Raw genomic sequence first — 18,138 nt, forward strand, 5'->3', positions numbered from 1 at the left:
TCAAGCTAAAACTGGTTGTTATTTGAGGGGTTTTTGCATTACTTCCTTCCTCTTAGCCCTAAAAAACTTGAAGCTCTTTTTTTCGGACACAACCGGTACCTTGGATGCTATATCTTGTTGGCCTAGCTTCGGCTATCTTTGTTCCTAGGTAAACTACACTCTGTCGTGATGTCTTACTGGTCTTTAATCGTGCAAATTATAAGGTTGGATTCACTACAACAAAAAAGGGGGCCTTCGACCCAGGTTTCGACACTCTCCATCGAAAAAATAATTGAAATACCCGTCCCTACGAAAACGTCGCAATATGCGTCGAAAGGCACTATTATCGATACCTATTTCAACGTGCTTAGCGATGCAGATTGCGACGACCATAACATAAAAAATTGGACAGAGGACAGTCAACCTGGCTTGTGCCCGGGCACAGCCACACAGCCAGACTACCTGTCCTCTGCCCAAGAAAGCGAGCAGCACCAAAATCAACCGTGCTCCCGCAGAAATTTCAGCAGAGTTCCCTTCGTTTTAACATAAACTTTTAAAAAAAAACCATATGTATACGGCTCCTACATGCTATCCATGTAGGATCTCACATGAGATTTAAGGCAAATGAAAAAAATGAAATGAACTTGGTGCAAAACCATAACCAACTTAAAACCATAACCATAACGAACTTTGTGCAAAGCCATAACCAAATTAAAACCATAACCGGCCATAACCATAGTGATCAAAACCATAATGATAACCATAACCATAAACAAAACAATAACCATAACCATAAACATAAAGTTAAAGATAACCATAAACAAAACAATAACCATAACTATGTCTATACAAGAACAATAACCATAACCATGTCTATACAGGGACAATAACCATAACCATAAAGAAAACAATAACCATAACCATGTTTGAACAATAACCATAACCATGTCTGAACAATAACCATAACCATGTCTATAACAAAAAGAGACACAGAAGCGTGTCTGTGTCTCACAAAACATATATATGAAATCCAATGATGACTACGCGTCACAACCTGCACATACACGCTTCTGTGTCTCACAAAACATATATATGAAATCCACTGATGACTACGCGTCACAACCTGCACATAGGACAAGTCACAAAATTAGTATTGATATTACTTCACATATACTTATTTAATTAAATCAACTCACACATATTAACATCTCACCTCAATCGATCAGCGAGACTCTAAGGCCTCCCAGTCTACAGGCTCTCTTGAGGCAGCAAGATCATTCAATACTTCATAAATACCTTTGCGATATCCATATGTCTCATCCTGGTGTGTCGAGGCTCGATGCATTTGCAAGATTCTGCGTTTATACAAAAATCAAAGTAATTAAGAATACATGATTCATCACGTTTAAAAAAACACCATAGCTAGGATTAGATTGAAAACTCACAAACTCATAGCGAAATGTGTCAAAGCCTCCATTGCCAAGATGAGATGTCCCCCCTGGTTATTTGTCATATCTCCGCGGCCTGACGCTGCTATCTACACCGCGTGTCCACTGTCCGCTCATCCTCCCTGATTTGCTGCCACATCTCGTGTGGGATGCCCGAAGGCTTCGGTGAGCTGGTCCTAAAAGCTTGCCGAGCTGCATCTTGTCGATGTTTTATGGTGTCGCGTGCAACACCCTTGATCCACCTCCTCAGAAGATCCTTTGAACCCGGAGCAGGCTGATACTCTCTCATGATGGTCTCCACTATATAATTGATTTTGTCGCGATCCTGCTGGGGCCAAGGCGTCAGAATGCTGGTCGAAAACTGCAACTCCACGAGCTGGCGAATCCGCTGTCTCATCTCAGTCCCGACTCTATCCATGTCAACAACACCATCTGCACGTACAGTATAGAGCTTGGAGGCACAAGGATCATGTGTCCCCCAAGGTGTTTGAGGTGTGCTAAGAGGTGTGTCGAGAGGTGTTACTGGGTAGGACGGGGGTCGTGAGCGAGGAGGGGTCGAAGCATCTATGGACTCTCTTCCACAGCAACCACCACCTCCACCTGACGATCGCCGAGATCGATGAGTGTGTCTGTGCTGCGGAGATGAGGACGTACCCGCCTTTGCCGTACCCCTAGGTGTCGAAGCGGCCGTGATGGGAGACCTCGTAGGCGTCGTACCCGTGGGCGTCCCTCCCCCCCATAGGCGTCCGCCCCACAGATGTCGAACCCTCGGGTGTGAAGCTCGGAGGCGTAGTACCCGTGCCTCTGGATACCCAGTACTGAGACGCCTCTGTCATTTGACTGGGCATCATCCGTGTGACGAAGCCCATAAATGCATCTGCACTCGTAGAAGCGGGATCTGAAAACTGGTCTGCCATACTAAAGTCCTGCACAAAGAAAGTAAAAGAAAGCGTCAGAACACCTTTGTTTAAATTAACTTTAAGATTAATTTTAAATCAACGTCTTCACACAAACACTTACAAGCCTAGGCCTCGACGAGTGAGGCATCATCGATAAGATCTTGCACCATATCATCGTCTATCTCTAATTGCAGACATAACTCTGCCCCAACTCGTTCAGGCAGATTGTCTTCATCCATTGCATCTTCATCTACAAGTGTCATATTTGCCTCGTCTACGTCATCCCTCGTATATCTGTCAGCTTTCTCTACCATACCTTCGTCCATCTCATCTAATGTCACAGTAGTATCTGCGTCGTCTGATCGACTTTCCTCCAGGAGATCTTGCCCTTCAAATACTTGTTTATTTCTTGGAGAAACCTGAACCACAAACCACCATTGTCGCTCTCCAGGTTCCGGTACAAAGACCACTTGCTCGCAATGTTCGGGGAGAGAAAATGTGTCGCTTGCATCTGTCCAAACCTTTGTAGAATCTATTTGCACAAGCTTGTTTCCATCTCTGCGTACCGTTGCATTGCGACCAGAAGTAATCATCTTGAACCACTGTACATCCAACAAAAACATCTCAAACCGCCTGAAGCTGACTTTCAGGATATCTGACACCAGACCACAGTAATCCATGTTGCTAGTGCTCTCATTCGTGTCTCTGGCACTGGCCCTGCTCTTTTGCATGAAAGTAACCATTACCCCACTGTCAAACGTGTTTCTTCTGCTGTCAATTTTTTGTGTTCTAAAATGCTTTCCATGCGACCACAGTGCCATGTATGTATGATACCTCCAGTCACATCCAATAGCCAGCTCTTCCTCTTCTAGAGATATGAGTTCTCCGATCTGTCGAGCTGCTCTCACTGTCTTGTCCAACCATGCCATTGTAGGGAATTCAGGTAGAGGAGCAAGATAGTCTGGCAAGGGTAAGCCTCTACTCGTTCGGCTTTGCCTGAAATCGTGTCGCTCCGTATTGCGTCTCTCTCTCTTCTTCGTACCTTTCAAGCCATTTTTGCATCGGCTCTGAATTTAGTATACAGAACTTCATGATCTTTTCTCACATGGCGTCGTTCATTTTTTTCGACACCCCTTGCCCCTGCGGCTCCTCTCCCACCAGTCTTGCATCCTCCTCATCGCTCCACAGTCGAGGCATTTCTGGGTCAGAAACGGATAGAAATTCGGTCGTCAATACAAGAGACTCTTGCACCAACCATCCTTTTGCCATGCTCCCCTCTGGACGCACTTTTTGGCGAACAAAAACCCTTAAGTGTTTTCATGAACCGCTCTAGAAAGAACATCCAACGGCTGTGGACTGTACCTCCCACTGCAACCTCATCTACTACATGGACGAGCAAGTGCATTTGGATAGTTAGGCAGCTCGTGGGTAGATACTTCTCAATCATGCAAAGTGTCTCAATGGATTCCTCTCGTATCTCCTTGGAAGAGATTCCTCTCGTATCTCCTTGGAAGAGATCCACCACACTAGCTCTGAAATCTTGTATATGCAGGTCCGTACTTCCTCCATTAAATACCCCTTGATCGTAATTGGAAGAATGAAGTGCAAGAAATTATGCCAGTCGTGCGATTTCAGTCCTCACAGTTGATTGTCACGGGTGAATGCTGTCTTGAGACATCGCATATATCCTGTTGGCATCCTGAACTCTGAAACCACCCTTTTAACTTGTCGCTCCTTGCTTTTTAGCAATACCCATGGCGCTCTTGGAAGCTTTGTTTGGCCAGCTGCATTGGTGAAAGGCCACAACTATGGCATCTTTCCAACTGACTGCAAATCATCTCGTGAAGCTCGATTGTCTTTCATTCCCATGATTGTCTTCCAGACGAGCTCTCCCACATTCTTGAATATATGCATTGGATCCAGCAAATGGTTAATTAGTAGATCACCCCATTATGGCAACGTATGGAGAATAGACAAGCGTTTCATTCCTGGAACAGGTTGCCCCGCATGTTGCTCCCATGTTGCCCCGCATGTTGCTCCCATCGGCGACGCCACTCTTGCACATGCATAGGACGACATTCGGCGCGACCAAGCTAAACTTCGCGCAAGTGATGGCCATCTGGAAGATAATGGTGGTGACTTTGATAAATTGTCTTTCGAAGAGAGGCAGACTAGCGCACATCCAAAGACGGCCCGTAAATTGGACATGCATTGTATCCCGAAGTTGTAAGCCCTGCATATATTAAAGCATGATTCAGGACAAGGCAAAGTGCTTGCGAATATTGAGGATTTTGTAAATCAAGAACCATTACCAGAAGCTTCTTCGTATCTTGGCCAATCATGCATAGTCCACATAAGAAGTCCATGGATCCTTGCATGCTGTTGTCCTACTGGTTCAACCGCATCTGCTATGTCAATCCCATGCCATAACTCCTAGAGCTCGTCAACTAGTGGAGCTAGATAAACATCCATGTTTTTTGCCTTGAACTTACCACGTACAATCAAGCTTAATATCAAATGACCCTTCTTCATGGCAAGCCACGTCGGGAGGTTGTAATTGATAAGGCACATAGGCCAAGTGCTCCATGACGAGCTTCTCAAGCCAAATGGATTGACTCCATCCATTGCCATGCCCAAACGAAAATTACGTGGTTCACTCTTAAAATGTGGCAAGGTATCTTCAATGTGCCTCCAAGTTTTTCAATCAGCGGTACCCTAAATGTTGCGTTAGTGGATCTATTCGTAGAATGCCACCGCATCAACTTTGCAATGGAACCACAACGAAATATTCTTTTTATCCTATGAATAATAGGGAAATGCCGCAACACTTTAGTTGGCACTGTCTCGCCAACCACATCTTGTTTGTAGCGCATTGATCTGCACTTAGGACACAACAGACAATCTGCAAATTCATTGCGAAAAAGAATGCAATCATTTGGACATGCATGAATCTTGCTGCAGCCCAAGCCAACTGAGGTCATTAGTTGCTTTGCATCTGACCTGGAGAGGGGCATTTCTTTGCCAACCGAGAGAAGTTGCTCCCGCAACAACCTGTTTAAGCCACATTAAATTAAAAAGCCCCCCAAGCATGTCACCATTGCAATCAAAAAATCTCTTTTGTAAATTACGTACCTAAACAAACCAGTGACGCTTGCATCTGACCACCCGTACACTGACTGAAGATTCAAAAACATCAGACAAGTATGAAGCATAGATATTTTGGTGCCTTCATAGATTAGTTGACATGCCAACTTCCTCAACATGTCTACAAGAGTTAGGCGCACGACTTCTGGTGCTGCTTCATTAGCGTTCTCCTCGCTTGTCTGGAAGAAGGCATCCAGCATCTCCTCCATGCCGTCGTCTTCTGTCTGTAAGACCTTTTCTGCTTCCATCCTTGGCTCTATATTGGTCGGACCTTCACATATAATCCTTTTTCTCTTTCTCTCAGATGTAGGTGTTATGTCGCGAAAATCAATGCCTGTTCCGTAGGAGTCATATCGTAGATTCTGTACGATTTCTCTAGCAAAATCTCCGTACTTACATGCTCATTACATATCGTACGCATGCGCAGGATTTGATACTGGTAGAGCGTGCACGAGCATGCAATCTTTTCCCCCATGTTAGTTGATGACGTTGCCATCTACAATGATTATGAATGTTGTTTTAATATATATACTCCTCACAATGTAAACTACCTCGCATTCTCTAGTCTTGCTCGATATCTGTACACCTCGGTCCAGAGGTGTACAGAGATCATGACCACTGGGTCAAAATCTCGTCTTTATTGGTCAAATCCTATACGGGTAGACACATATGTGCACTCCCATGTGTACATGACAATGCATGTAGCGGGCAAAACCCCTTTGCCTCTTTTAGTTCCATAGTTTCTTCTAGAGGGAGAGAGAGAGAGATAGAGAGAGTTTCTGTCCTTTTCACACAATTGGTCAGCCAACCTAACTCTTTCACGCCGACTTTCTCTATCTACTATCTATCTCGCTCTCTACCTCTGTAGGGTGAAAGCATGTATAGGTGGCCTGGAAAGTAATGTCAAGGACATTGCTTTTTTGCGCTTAAAAGTGGGTGTTTTAAAAGTGCTTCAAATCTCAAAAAGAATATCACTCTCCTAAGGTACGTCAATTAAGTCTCCTAACGTACCACAATTAATGAGACTAAATGTAATTTACTACTGAACGTTGGATTATTGTGCGCCTCTTATTTCCCGCTACAACCTGTCTGAGCTTTCTCTCTGCTTTGAGTTTTCTTTGTCTCTGAGATCTCTCTTGGAGCTCTATCTAGCTCCTCTCTCTCTCTCTCTCTCTCTCTCTCTCTCAGAGCTCTTGCTGAGCTTTTTGTATCGCTCAATCCCTCCCCCCCCCCCCCCCCCCCCCCTCTCTCTCTCTCTCTCTCTCTCTCTCTCTCTCTCTCTCTCTCTTTTTCTCTCTAAGCATGGCTCCTCTTGTGTCTGAGCTCGTGCTCATCTCTCTCTCTCTCTCTCTCTCTCTCTCTCTCATCACTCTTTCTCTTGCTCTCACGAACTCTATCTCTATAGGTTCCTCTTCTACTTGATGATTCTTGAGGTATGTAAACACTTATTATGCTTTGTTAGTATCTTGCTAATTAGTGCAAGAAGTGTCATGTATTACTTAAAAGTATAGCGTGTAGTTATGATTTGTATTGTATTTCTTGTAGAGCAATCCTTTGAAAGTACTGCAACAATGGAGCACAGTGAAGAACTGTCTATTAGCTCATCGTCATTGAGTAGAGAAGCTCAACTTCAGCGCAGAAAGTTAATGAGGGAATATTGGGCTGCTCAAAAACGAAAGCAACGTAAGGCAAAGGTCAACTTTGTGACGGAAAGCAATACGGGGAGATGGATGAAAGAAAGAAACGAAGGATATGTCAATCTATGGTACAACACTTTGATACATTAACCGTGGGAATGGATACATTTCCTTACTATGCAGAGTAAATCCAAAGAGTTGGAAGTAATTATGCTGAGAAACATCCGCAACACTTTGAATCATGTGAAGGTCCCAAGATCTTCAGACGAGTTTTTTGTGAAGAAATCAGCAATGATGATGTTGGTGAATGGTGGAAGCAAGGAGCAAAACACTGATATGAGCATACCTCAAGTTACCAAGCTTATGGGGATCCACAAAAGAAACTAATATTCAGCCAAACATCACTTAATAGTGTCAAGTGAATCCGATGGTTTGTTCCCTGCATCTGCGTGTCATAGAGATGATGCACGGAGAACTCACATCACTCAAACTATTAAAGACATAGTCTTTCAATTTTGGACGGATGAGACGAGGGTGTCCCCCAACAAGAAAGATGTTTGCAGTAAGAGACTAGCTAGATGTTAATATGTAAAGCATCCAATCCACCTTCTTGAGGAGCCTCAGGTAATTGATATATTTTTTTAGCACTTTTTATTGGTGCTACAACTCATTACTGCCACAACATTATGTTTCTATACTTCTTTTTATTAGTGCTACAGCTTGTTTTGGTGTTTTGCACCACTTTCTAGTGGTGCTACAATATTAAAAAGTGGTGAAACATTACTATACTGGTCTCTAATTGTATCTGAACCACTTCTAAAATTTGATCAATAGTTCTAAATATTTTTGAAGCACTTTTACTTGTGTTTCCACACCACTTTTTAGTGTGTTTGAACCAGTTTTTAATGTTTTGCAGCAGGTTTTAATGTTTAAGAAACAATTTTTACTAGAAATGCACCAACGCTTCACCGTAAACCCCACAAAGTGGTGTTCACCCACTAAAAAGTCTTGTTTACCCAATGCTAACAGACGTGTTTTACAAACTCGTAGGGGTGTTACAGGTGCAAACGTTTTTGGTGGTGCAGTTCACTTTTTCCAAGTGATGTAGCAGCTTTTAGTCATGGTGCAACAATTATAGTAGTGCCATAGACTTTTTACTACTTCTGCACGAATGGTGCCCACCACCTTATGATGGTAACCAAAACCATATTAGTGGAGTTTGAACACTTACAAGTGCTGTCACACCACAATGAAGCTGTACACACAACACTTACACGTATAAAAACCACTTTCACATGGTGTCTGACCGCATTCAAGTGGTGAGAAGCCACTTTCATGTGCTAAGTCACTACGTCAGTCCATCACTCCATGCAAGTGGTGAGGCACCACTCCCAAGTGGTGTGACACCACTTTCAAGTAGTAACTAAAACCTTGTCACTGCAATCAAGCGGAAAGTTCCCGCTTTCAAGTGGCCAGACACCGCATTCAAGTGACAAGAAAACGCGTTAAAGTGGTGACTGCCCACTTTGAACTAGTTTCTCACCACTCTCAAGTGGTCATCAAGTGGTGAGACACCACTTTCATGTGCAAAGTATTACGTTAGTCATCACTCCATGCAAGTGGTGAGACACCACTTTCAAGTGGCCAAACACCGCATTCCAATGACTTGAATCCACGTTCAACTGGTGACTGCCCACTTTGAACTAGTTGCTCACCATTCTCAAGTGGTCATCAAGTGGTGAGATACCACTTTCAAGTGATAGCTTAAACCTTGTCACTGCAATCAAGCGGCAAGCTCCCGCTTTCAAGTGGCTAGACACCGCATTCAAGTGACCAGAATCAGCGTTCAAGTGGTGACTGCCCGCTTTGAAGTAGTTTCTCACTAATTTCAAGTGGTCGTAAAGTGGTGAGACACCACTTTCATGTTCTAAGTCACTACGTCAGTCATCACTCCATGCAAGTGATGATGCACCACTCCCAAGTGGCAAGACACCACTTTCAAGTGGTAGCTAAAACCTTGTCACTGCAATCAAGCGGCAAGTTCCCGCTTTCAAGTGGCCAGAAACCACATTCAAGTGACCAGAATCCGCGTTCAAGTGGTGACTGCCCATTTTGAGCTAGTTGCTCACCACTCTCAAGTGGTCATCAAGAACGTTTCACAAGAGCTCCTCCACTTCCAAGTTGTGTTGGACCACTATCTAGTTCTAATGTTGGTTTGTCGCCTAGTATTTTGTCCCTCCCAGCTACTTTTTAAGTGCTAGATTTTAATTGGTGACTGGCCACTTTGAACTAGTCGCTCACCACTCTAAAGTGGTCATCAAACACTTTTCATAAGAGCTCCTCCACTTTCAAGTTGTGTTGGACTACTATCTAGTGTTAATGCTCGTCTGTCGCCTAGTATTTTGTCCCTCCCAACTACTTTTTAAGTGACAGTTCTGAACTTCCCCAGAACTTTCATGTCCTTACTCACCACTTTTTAATCGTTGCCCACCATATTCAAGAAGTACACACCATTTTTTATTGGCGGTTCATCACCGTCAAGTGGTTTGAATTCACTTATAAGTCGTACCAAACCACTTTTTAGTTACGCTGAATGCGGTTTCTCACCACTATTAAGTTGTCCTCACACAACCTCTTAATATTCTACCTTTTTGTATGGTTACTAGTTTCTACACTAATTTGTATTTGTGGTGCATTATTTTCACAGGTAAAACAATACTACTGAATGTATCATTACTAGTTTTTAGTGGTGCACACCAGTTTTTAGTGATATAGAATCACTTTTTAATGTTTTGAAACAATTTAACGAGTTTTGAATACTAAGTTTATTTTTAACATTTGTATATATGTATATTGCAGGTGGAGCTTTATTTAAGATTCAAGACAAAGTATGCAGATATTCAGATTTCGCAATGTTGCTTCGAGTCTATGAAACCGTTCTTTGTCCAAAAATTGAGGGATCGCTACACCTGCTGTTGTATTGTGCATGTACAAATGATTTTCCTTAAAGAGGCAATAAATCACATGCGGACTCAAAGTTTTGATCTTCATGGTTCTTGCTGCATGTGCAGCTGCCCTATATGACTTCATCATGATGAAGTTGTCAACCATGGATGTCTTGCATACAAAAATGCAAGTATGAGTACCACTTCACTGTTGGAGCCTTCTATACTCTGCCCTATACTTGCAAAACATAGTTTCCATAGCTACCAATGCTTAATGGGAACATGCAATGCATGCGGTGTAGGTAATATTCAGATCTGTCCAAGAGAAGATGTTGAGCAGAGTAAGCAAGTATCTGTGAAGTTTTTTGAAAATATAGTGGGTGCTATTGGATTAAACAATGAAGCTAGAAAGACATTGTCCACAAGAAAATGCTGCCTAGAGAACTTTTGCGAGTGTACCAAGACCACTTGAAGAAGTATGTCACTCACAATTTTATATTTAGGTGGCAAGCACAACAGTTCAAGGATTGCATTTCTTTGTTTCCAGATGATGTGGTTGTCTTCGTCGTTGACTTTGCAGAGAACTACTCCTTCAAGGAGCAAAATGAGATCTAGTCAATGCATTGGTACACTAAGCATGTCACTATCTTTGTCTTGATTACTTATTTCCTCATCGCATCAGGTGCAATAAAGAAGACCATGCACTTTTTTGTCTCAGATGATAAACAACATGACACCTTATTTGTGCAGCATGCTTTTCTCTTACATGCTCAATGGTTGAGAGATCAAGGGCTAAGCTTTAAAAAACATTGGGTTTGGTCAGATGGCGCAGCTTCACAATTTAAAGCAAAGCGACCGTTTTACTTTGTTGCTAGATATTAGAGCCTTACTGGCATGGAAATGAATTGGAGCTTTTTTTGCTCAAGACATGGAAAGGGGGAACATGATGGCGCTGGGGCTATCATTAAAAGGGCTCTAACTCATGAGCAATTGAAGAAAAATAGTGTGCGGTTGACTTGTGCAGTTGAAGTTGTCTCTTTTTTGAGAATGCATCTCAGTACTGGAGCAACTATGTATGACAAGCAAAAGAGGGAGGTCAATAGGGTGTTCTGGGAGGTCAAGCTAGGCGATGTTCAGCGATCCCGTCAATGGGACTGCAAACCATTGAAGGGCTCAAGAGCAATGCATTGTGTGAATGGGTATTCTGAGAACAACACTTGTGCATTGTGATCAAAACGATTGTCATGCTTTTGTTTTCCTTGCAGGCTTGGCCATTGGAGAAAGTGTATGAACAGATCCATGTGGAGATGTGGCAATATCACACTTTGGATCCACTTGCTGATGATTCGCAGTCATACAGAGACTTAGACGATGAGGAGTTCCATGGTGCGACTTATGCAGGTCATTATGACTCCTTAAGCGATGCTCTCACACCCGGAGACAATTTTTGCTGCCACTTCTGAAGAGAATAATGAGGAGGCTGTTGACTTCTACATTTTGAAGTGTGTAGTAGCTAAGGGCCTAACAACTAATGAGCAAATTGATGCATGGGGCAACAAGATAGAAAAGCATACTTATATGGTCACGGGCCATTGGTATAAATCCCTACAAGCAAACTTGTATGAGTTGTGGGATAACAAGCCAGTAGTTTTCATATATTCCCACTTGATAAGGGCAATAAAGTTCCCTATTGAGCATGTAGTGCTCGATGGCATAGGAGAAGTGTTCGAACTTTCCAATGAAAACCATGAAGCAATATACAATAGCATGCCCTTTGAATTGTAAATCAAATCTGATTTTATATCATCTAGCGAAATATTGAACAAGATGGAATTGGTATAAACGTACAATGGAATTGACATGTTGGTTTTTGAGAATTCTTCACCACTCCCCCCTCCCCCCCCCCCAAACATGACCACTAAAAAGTGTTGCAGTTCCAAAAAAACTCAATTAAAATTTACCACTTTTTAGTGGTGAAGTGGTTTAGCACCACTAAAAAGTGGTTAAGAATGCTTCACCTCTCCCCCCGAACATCACCATTAAATGGTGTTGCAGTTCCAGAAAAACTGTTGCAATAACACAATAAACATTTAACCACGTTTTAGGGGTTTAGCACCACTAAAAAGTGGTGCTGAGACATTCAAAAGTGTAGAGACATGTAAAGTGCCAGAACTTCTGTATATTACAACAATTATCCAGAAACGTCTACATATCCACCAAGAATGTACAATATATAACGTTTCTTAAATTACAAATGTACAATTTCATTCATCTCCATTTATAACAAAGTGCTCAAAGACTAGACTCGAAAGTTCATCTTTGGGATTGATGATGGGGTTTGCCTTTGTATACTCCATGGTATTGGGGGTTAGTGCCCATCTGCACAACCATGGCAACAGTGTGCGCGTGAGGTAATCAGGGTCTTGGTCTTCATCAAGAGGATCAAAGGTGGGTGGACATATAAAGTTGTCCCAGACATTGCGTAGATTTTTATATCTGGAGTCATCTACCAACAATGTCTGAGAGGAGTCATATTATCGAAACTTGTTCCAGACATGGTAAAGGGGCTTGAAAGACGCAGGTTCACCTGCAAGGTCTCTTGGAGCTCCAGCAATCTCTTCAAAATACGACCACTTCTCACATTGCCAGTTTGAGAAGACACCCCTAAAGTAATAAGTCCTATGTTCCCATATGTCTGGCCAACATGTACTGAGAATTAGCTCAATTTTAGCAGCAGTACAAGTGCTCCAAATCATTGCATCTGCTATTTGCCTCAAATCCCAAACAAATTGCTCAACATCTCTACGGTAGTAGATAGACAACTTCTTGTCCACTCGTTTTAGTTTAACTTTGTCGAAAGCTGGACGTGGAGGGTGTATAAGTTGTCCAGTGTTTGGATCACGTTTGGCTACATTTCGTTTAACGAATAGTCCATCGAGATCAAGGATGATGAGATTTTTGATCTTGCAAAAATTCAAAACAAGATATCCCCATCCAGGGCAGTTTGGCGAAATCTCCTCAATTTCGAGGCAAACTGTTGGTTCTTGGTCTTTCTCTACTTTATCTAGTGTTACATCTGCATCCTGCTCTGCTTCTATGTCTTCAACCTTCTCATCTGGTTCTTGAACATCTCCAATCCAGGTAAGTTGTGCCATAGACAAGTACCATGCCTTCAAAACCTCAATCAGATTGACATATTAACCTTTTCAAAATACACTTGAAAAGTATACCTTCCACGCTATTGATTTCCATTTCATTAATTTCCTGAACTTCTATGGCAACACTCCACTTGGCAGAAGATACTGGAGAAAAAATAATCTCTACTTGAAGATGCTCATGATGATGTCAGAAAGAACAATACGAGTACAATAAATAGATAGTTAATGAACAATATGAGTACAATAAATAGACAATCAATGAGCAATAAACAACTAGTGAACGAAAAATAAAGCCATCGTTTCATTATCATCAAAATGAGGGTACAAAGACAAAATTACAAAGAGGCTACAAAGCACAAAAGGTTAATAGGGGCTACAGAAGTTTCTTGCGGGACTTTGGTTTGGGAGGTTTAAGGTTGGGTGCTTGGAGGTTAGTCTTTTTCCGAGCAGATGAAGGCTCCTTGGATTAGGCTCTGGAGGCTCGGATGCAACCTTAGCTTTTTTCTTTGGTGTGGCGCGCTCTTAAGTGTTGCTCCTCTTTTTCTACGCCCCAAAATCTGTGCACAAACATCTGAAATAAGAAGATCTGAGTCCTCATCAGACAAGTTCACTGTTGTATCCTTTTCAATTGGCTTCTTAGATGATTTTTCAGCGTCTTCTATGTCCTTGTTCATTGCAGGTTCTGGCTTCAGAGGCACCTCGGCTGACTCTTGGATGCGTCACCTTGAGCTCCCACTACATATGCTCTTTTTTCAACCCCTTTTTCTGCCTTTTGTTGGTCCGGAGTGTCTTTACCTGCTTGTTTCTGGGATGCATTCTTATCCCCGCACCCACCACACATGCTATCAATATTGGGCTTGCGTGATGACCCAGCTTGGGAGTGTGCTACATAAAAGAAAATGTAATAATACTCAATATTAAGTTATGTGAACATTCAAAGAGAAGAATGTTCTACATAATATTACCAATTCCATCAACAGAAGATCCAAAGATGCCTTCCATTGGATCTTTCTCTGCAGTTACATGGAGAAAAGAAACAAAATGGTCAAGAAATGAATCTACAATCAGCTTCATATCATAAGGTATAAAAACATCGATTACTTGTACCAACATGCTCATCCATGTTTGCCTCTCTAGGTGCCAGCAGCTTCAAAGAATCTTTTAAAGGTTCCTCACATCCATGAAATAGAAACTGGACGACACACTTATAGGCAGTTACCAAACAAAGTGGGTGATACGGATGTTGACACCGGAGCATGTAGACACCGGTAACAACAGCCTGTATGATAGAAATAGTCTGTATGATAGACATCCCACAAGCAACACAATCACCTAACTGCACACATCTATTGTCCGATCCCAAATGAACAGGCGGCTTGACAGGAAGGATAGGCATTCTTGACTTGAAAACATTAATAATCGTTTCCACAAATCGAAGATGCCCTGTCGCCACTTCTACTTCCCATGACAAAGTGTCATGCTGACCCTGTAAAAAAATAGCAATGCGTACTTTATAAAACAGTATAAGTGTTTATGCATTACTTTCAAGAGTCTTCATCACTTTATGTGGTACCACTTAAGAGTGTTATATAAACACATTTAAGTGGTCTTTTACCATATAAAATGGTCTCTAACCATTTTTTTCTAATTAGAGTTTAACCACTTTTAAGTGATATCAACTACTACTAGGTGAATCAATCAAGCTTACATACCTGTAACTGTGCTGCCTCTTCACCTAGGTTATCGCAATTGTGCACTTCAATATCAAGTCCCATGTCTTTGAGAGCCTCCTTTCTGATTTGAATCAAGGTCTCAAGCTTTGCCATTGCTTCCTCGTTTGGTACAAGACCAGCCTTATGCAACTTGAGTTCCTCCATATCCTTGTTCAGTCTCTCTATGATCTTGGCAGGGCCTCGCATCAAACCAACCTGCTCATCTCTCTTTGTCTTTGATTGATCTAAAGAAATTTTTATTGCTTGGAGACATTGCTGCTTATCTTTTAACTTTTGAGCAGCATTAGCCTTCATGTTAGAAATAGCTGCTACATCAGCCGTTGACACAGAAAATGTAGTCGATGAAACATTTGACATTCCAAATGTTCCCATCGAGCCAAAGGCCTGCTTCCTCCTTAGCCTACCCTGAAAATTGATGTCCACCTGAGTATGTTTGCCAATCAAAGCCCGTGCCAGTACTGTCAGTGTAATTAGGCATATTTTCTGCATTAAATTTCCACTCGCTTCCAAGACATGGACTGTTTGTGGACCTCCATTTCTCCAATTTCCTATTTAAAGTTTTCTGTTGGAGTAACATTTTGATAACACCTTCAGCATACACAGCCCATGAAACTAAACCTTCAGAATCTTCAGTGCCCTTGCACTTGTGCCACGTAAATCCATGTGCAAAATGCATGCCTACCTCGTTGTTTGGGGGAGCTCCTTGATATACTTTGTGGTATAGCAGGAAACATTCTTCATACATTTCAGGCCTCAGCCCCTTTAAATGCATCTTCTCCTTTTGGTGGTGCTTGTAAAGCCATAACCTAAGCCACTCCTCATCTGAAAAATCATCATCACATAGGAGCTTCAGATCCTGGCCAACCAAGCATAGCCCATATTCGGTATGAAAATCTTCCTTGGTGAAGCAAAATTTTGTTTGAGTAGGTAAGGTCACTCGTGGTACTATCCACCTCCATGTAAAAACATATATGAATGCATGTTAGTATGTAATGAGTCATAATTAAACTTGTTTTATCAACAATAGGAAGTGGTTGAAATGATTTATGCACCATTCTCAGTGGTACTGCAAAATGTTTAAGTGGTGGTGTACTACTAAATGGTTCTCAACCACTTAAAACTAGTTAGGTAACACTAAAAATTCCTACTACACCACTATTTGCTGGTGATACATCACCTTTTGGTGTTTCTTCACCACTTTAAAGTGGTGCTCCAACACATAAAAGTGGGTTGAACCACTGTTCAGTTGTGCTACACCGATGTGAATTGTTGTACACAACTTAAAACTGGTGCTACACTCCTAAAAAGTGGTGCTACACCAATAGAATGTGGTATCTCCTTGTAAAGCTTCATTATCTAAAAGCACTTAACCACCACTTTTAGCAAAGATACAGAACGAAAGATTATTGCACTTTTGTAAAGCATCACTAAAAAGTGGTTCTACAACATTGAATGTGGTTGACCATCATGCACCACCACTTAAATGTGATTTGAACCACAAAAAGTGGTGACCACCACTTTATTGGTGTTTACCACTTTATACCAAATACCATTCAGGTTAAGAAGCACCACTTTTTAGTGGGTTCTACACACTTTTAAGGTACCGAATAACGCTCTAGTTAAGAAGCACCACTTTATAGTTGTGTTCACCACTTTATAGTGATGTTGGTAACTTTATAGTGGTCTTCACCACTATAAACACCACTTAAATGTGATTTGAACCACAAAAAGTGGTGAACACCGCTTTATTGGTGTTTACCACTTTATACCAAATAACGTTCAGGTTAAGAAGAACCACTTTTCAGTGGTTCTACACACTTTTAAGGTACCGAATAACGTTCCAGTTAAGAAGCACCACTTTATAGTTGTGTTCACCACTTTATAGTGATGTTGACCACTTTATAGTGATGTTGGCCACTTTATAGTGGTCTTCACCACTAGAAAGTGGTGCTTCTTAACTAGAACGTTATTCGGTACCTTAAAAGTGTGTAGAACCACTGAACAGTGGTGCACCATCGTGATGCTTCGCTTAAAAGTGATGCTTCACCACAAAATAGTTAGGGTTTTCCACTGGAAAGTGATGCACCCATTGTATCGCCAGTTTTTACTAGAGCCTTACCTCTTTTTAGTGCTGCCCAACACTTTAAAGTGGTCCAGTATCACTTTTAAGAGATGGTGCACCATATCAGCATAACTATGTAGTAATGCAACCATGGTTTTTGCCCAACTTTAAAGGGTGCTGCAGGTGCACCACTTCAACACAGCCTATCAGTGGTGTTGTACCCATAAAAAGTGGGATTCACCCACTTGATATTTACTAGTAGTGTGCACACTACTTTTTCCTAATAAAGCAACACTTTAATTGAATCCATGGGGGAAATACCTGCATCTAACCTACTGAACCTTTTGCTTCTTAGGTGTACCCTTGAGGGACTCGAAAGTTCTTTTTGTAGCATGCATGTGCAAAAAATTCCGAAATTTTACAAGACATAAAACCAATTTTAGAAATGCATGCATGATACATCTAACCTATTTTGATAGGTGACTCCTGCGTAAAGCTCTTTCCCTTCCTAGGTGTACCCTTGTCAGACTCTGAAGGTCCTTTTGTAGCCTGGTTCTTCATCCTGAAAAATCACAAACGACACATAAATACAACATCAATAGTTAAATGCATTCATGCTTGAACCTGCATGATGCATTCGTAAAAGCATGCACACACAGTTGATAAAATCTGCATTCATGCTTCAAGCTGCATGATGCATTTTTATAAAGCATTCACAAGGGTGATCAATTAGATGTGCACAATGCATATACATTCCATAAATAAATTCTAAACTCACACATGCATCATTAATAGTTACAATCCATGATTATCTTGCCACTTATTCTTTTTTTTTTTTTTGCAATACCCTCCCCAATAGAGGGCAGACCATATCGCCAGGGGTTGAACCTGGGTCCTTACGCACCCACCCATTCACTTTAACCACTAGGCCAAGCTCCCTTTGGTTATCTTGGCACACATTCAGAGACAAGTATACAACGCTTCTACATCTGCTTGAAGCATGTTAAAACATGGATCAATGCTACTTGGAAATGCTACCTAGGAAAACCAGCCACATTCAAATTCAACCAACATTCGAGATAGAATGCTTCAAGCTACATGATGCCACATACATGTTTGCTGCTGCAGGGGAT

At 41.8% G+C, this 18,138-nt stretch overlaps 2 protein-coding genes across 2 annotated transcripts in view; both read right to left on the minus strand.

Annotated features, from left to right (window-relative positions):
• Positions 1-909: 909 nt before the first annotated feature.
• On the minus strand, positions 910-3,436 carry LOC147454409 (uncharacterized). The gene is made up of 3 exons (XM_086517331.1): positions 1,425-3,436; positions 1,193-1,334; positions 910-1,102 (listed from the first exon to the last, which is right to left on the minus strand). Exon 1 carries the CDS (start codon positions 3,253-3,255, stop codon positions 2,452-2,454), a length of 804 nt encoding a protein of 267 aa, XP_086373457.1. The 5' UTR covers positions 3,256-3,436; the 3' UTR covers positions 910-1,102; positions 1,193-1,334; positions 1,425-2,451.
• A 13,931-nt stretch (positions 3,437-17,367) lies between these two features.
• Positions 17,368-18,138, minus strand: part of LOC147454410 (cytochrome P450 71A1-like) — a 10,699-nt gene continuing 9,928 nt past the window's right edge. The window contains exon 2 of the transcript XR_015188774.1: positions 17,368-17,567. The gene's annotated coding sequence lies outside the window, so the exon portion shown is untranslated. The remainder of the gene's footprint in view (positions 17,568-18,138) is intronic.

The sequence above is a fragment of the Adiantum capillus-veneris genome, chromosome 7 (assembly GCF_014529385.1).
Source record: "Adiantum capillus-veneris isolate H3 chromosome 7, ASM1452938v2, whole genome shotgun sequence".
Taxonomy (NCBI): domain Eukaryota; kingdom Viridiplantae; phylum Streptophyta; class Polypodiopsida; order Polypodiales; family Pteridaceae; genus Adiantum; species Adiantum capillus-veneris.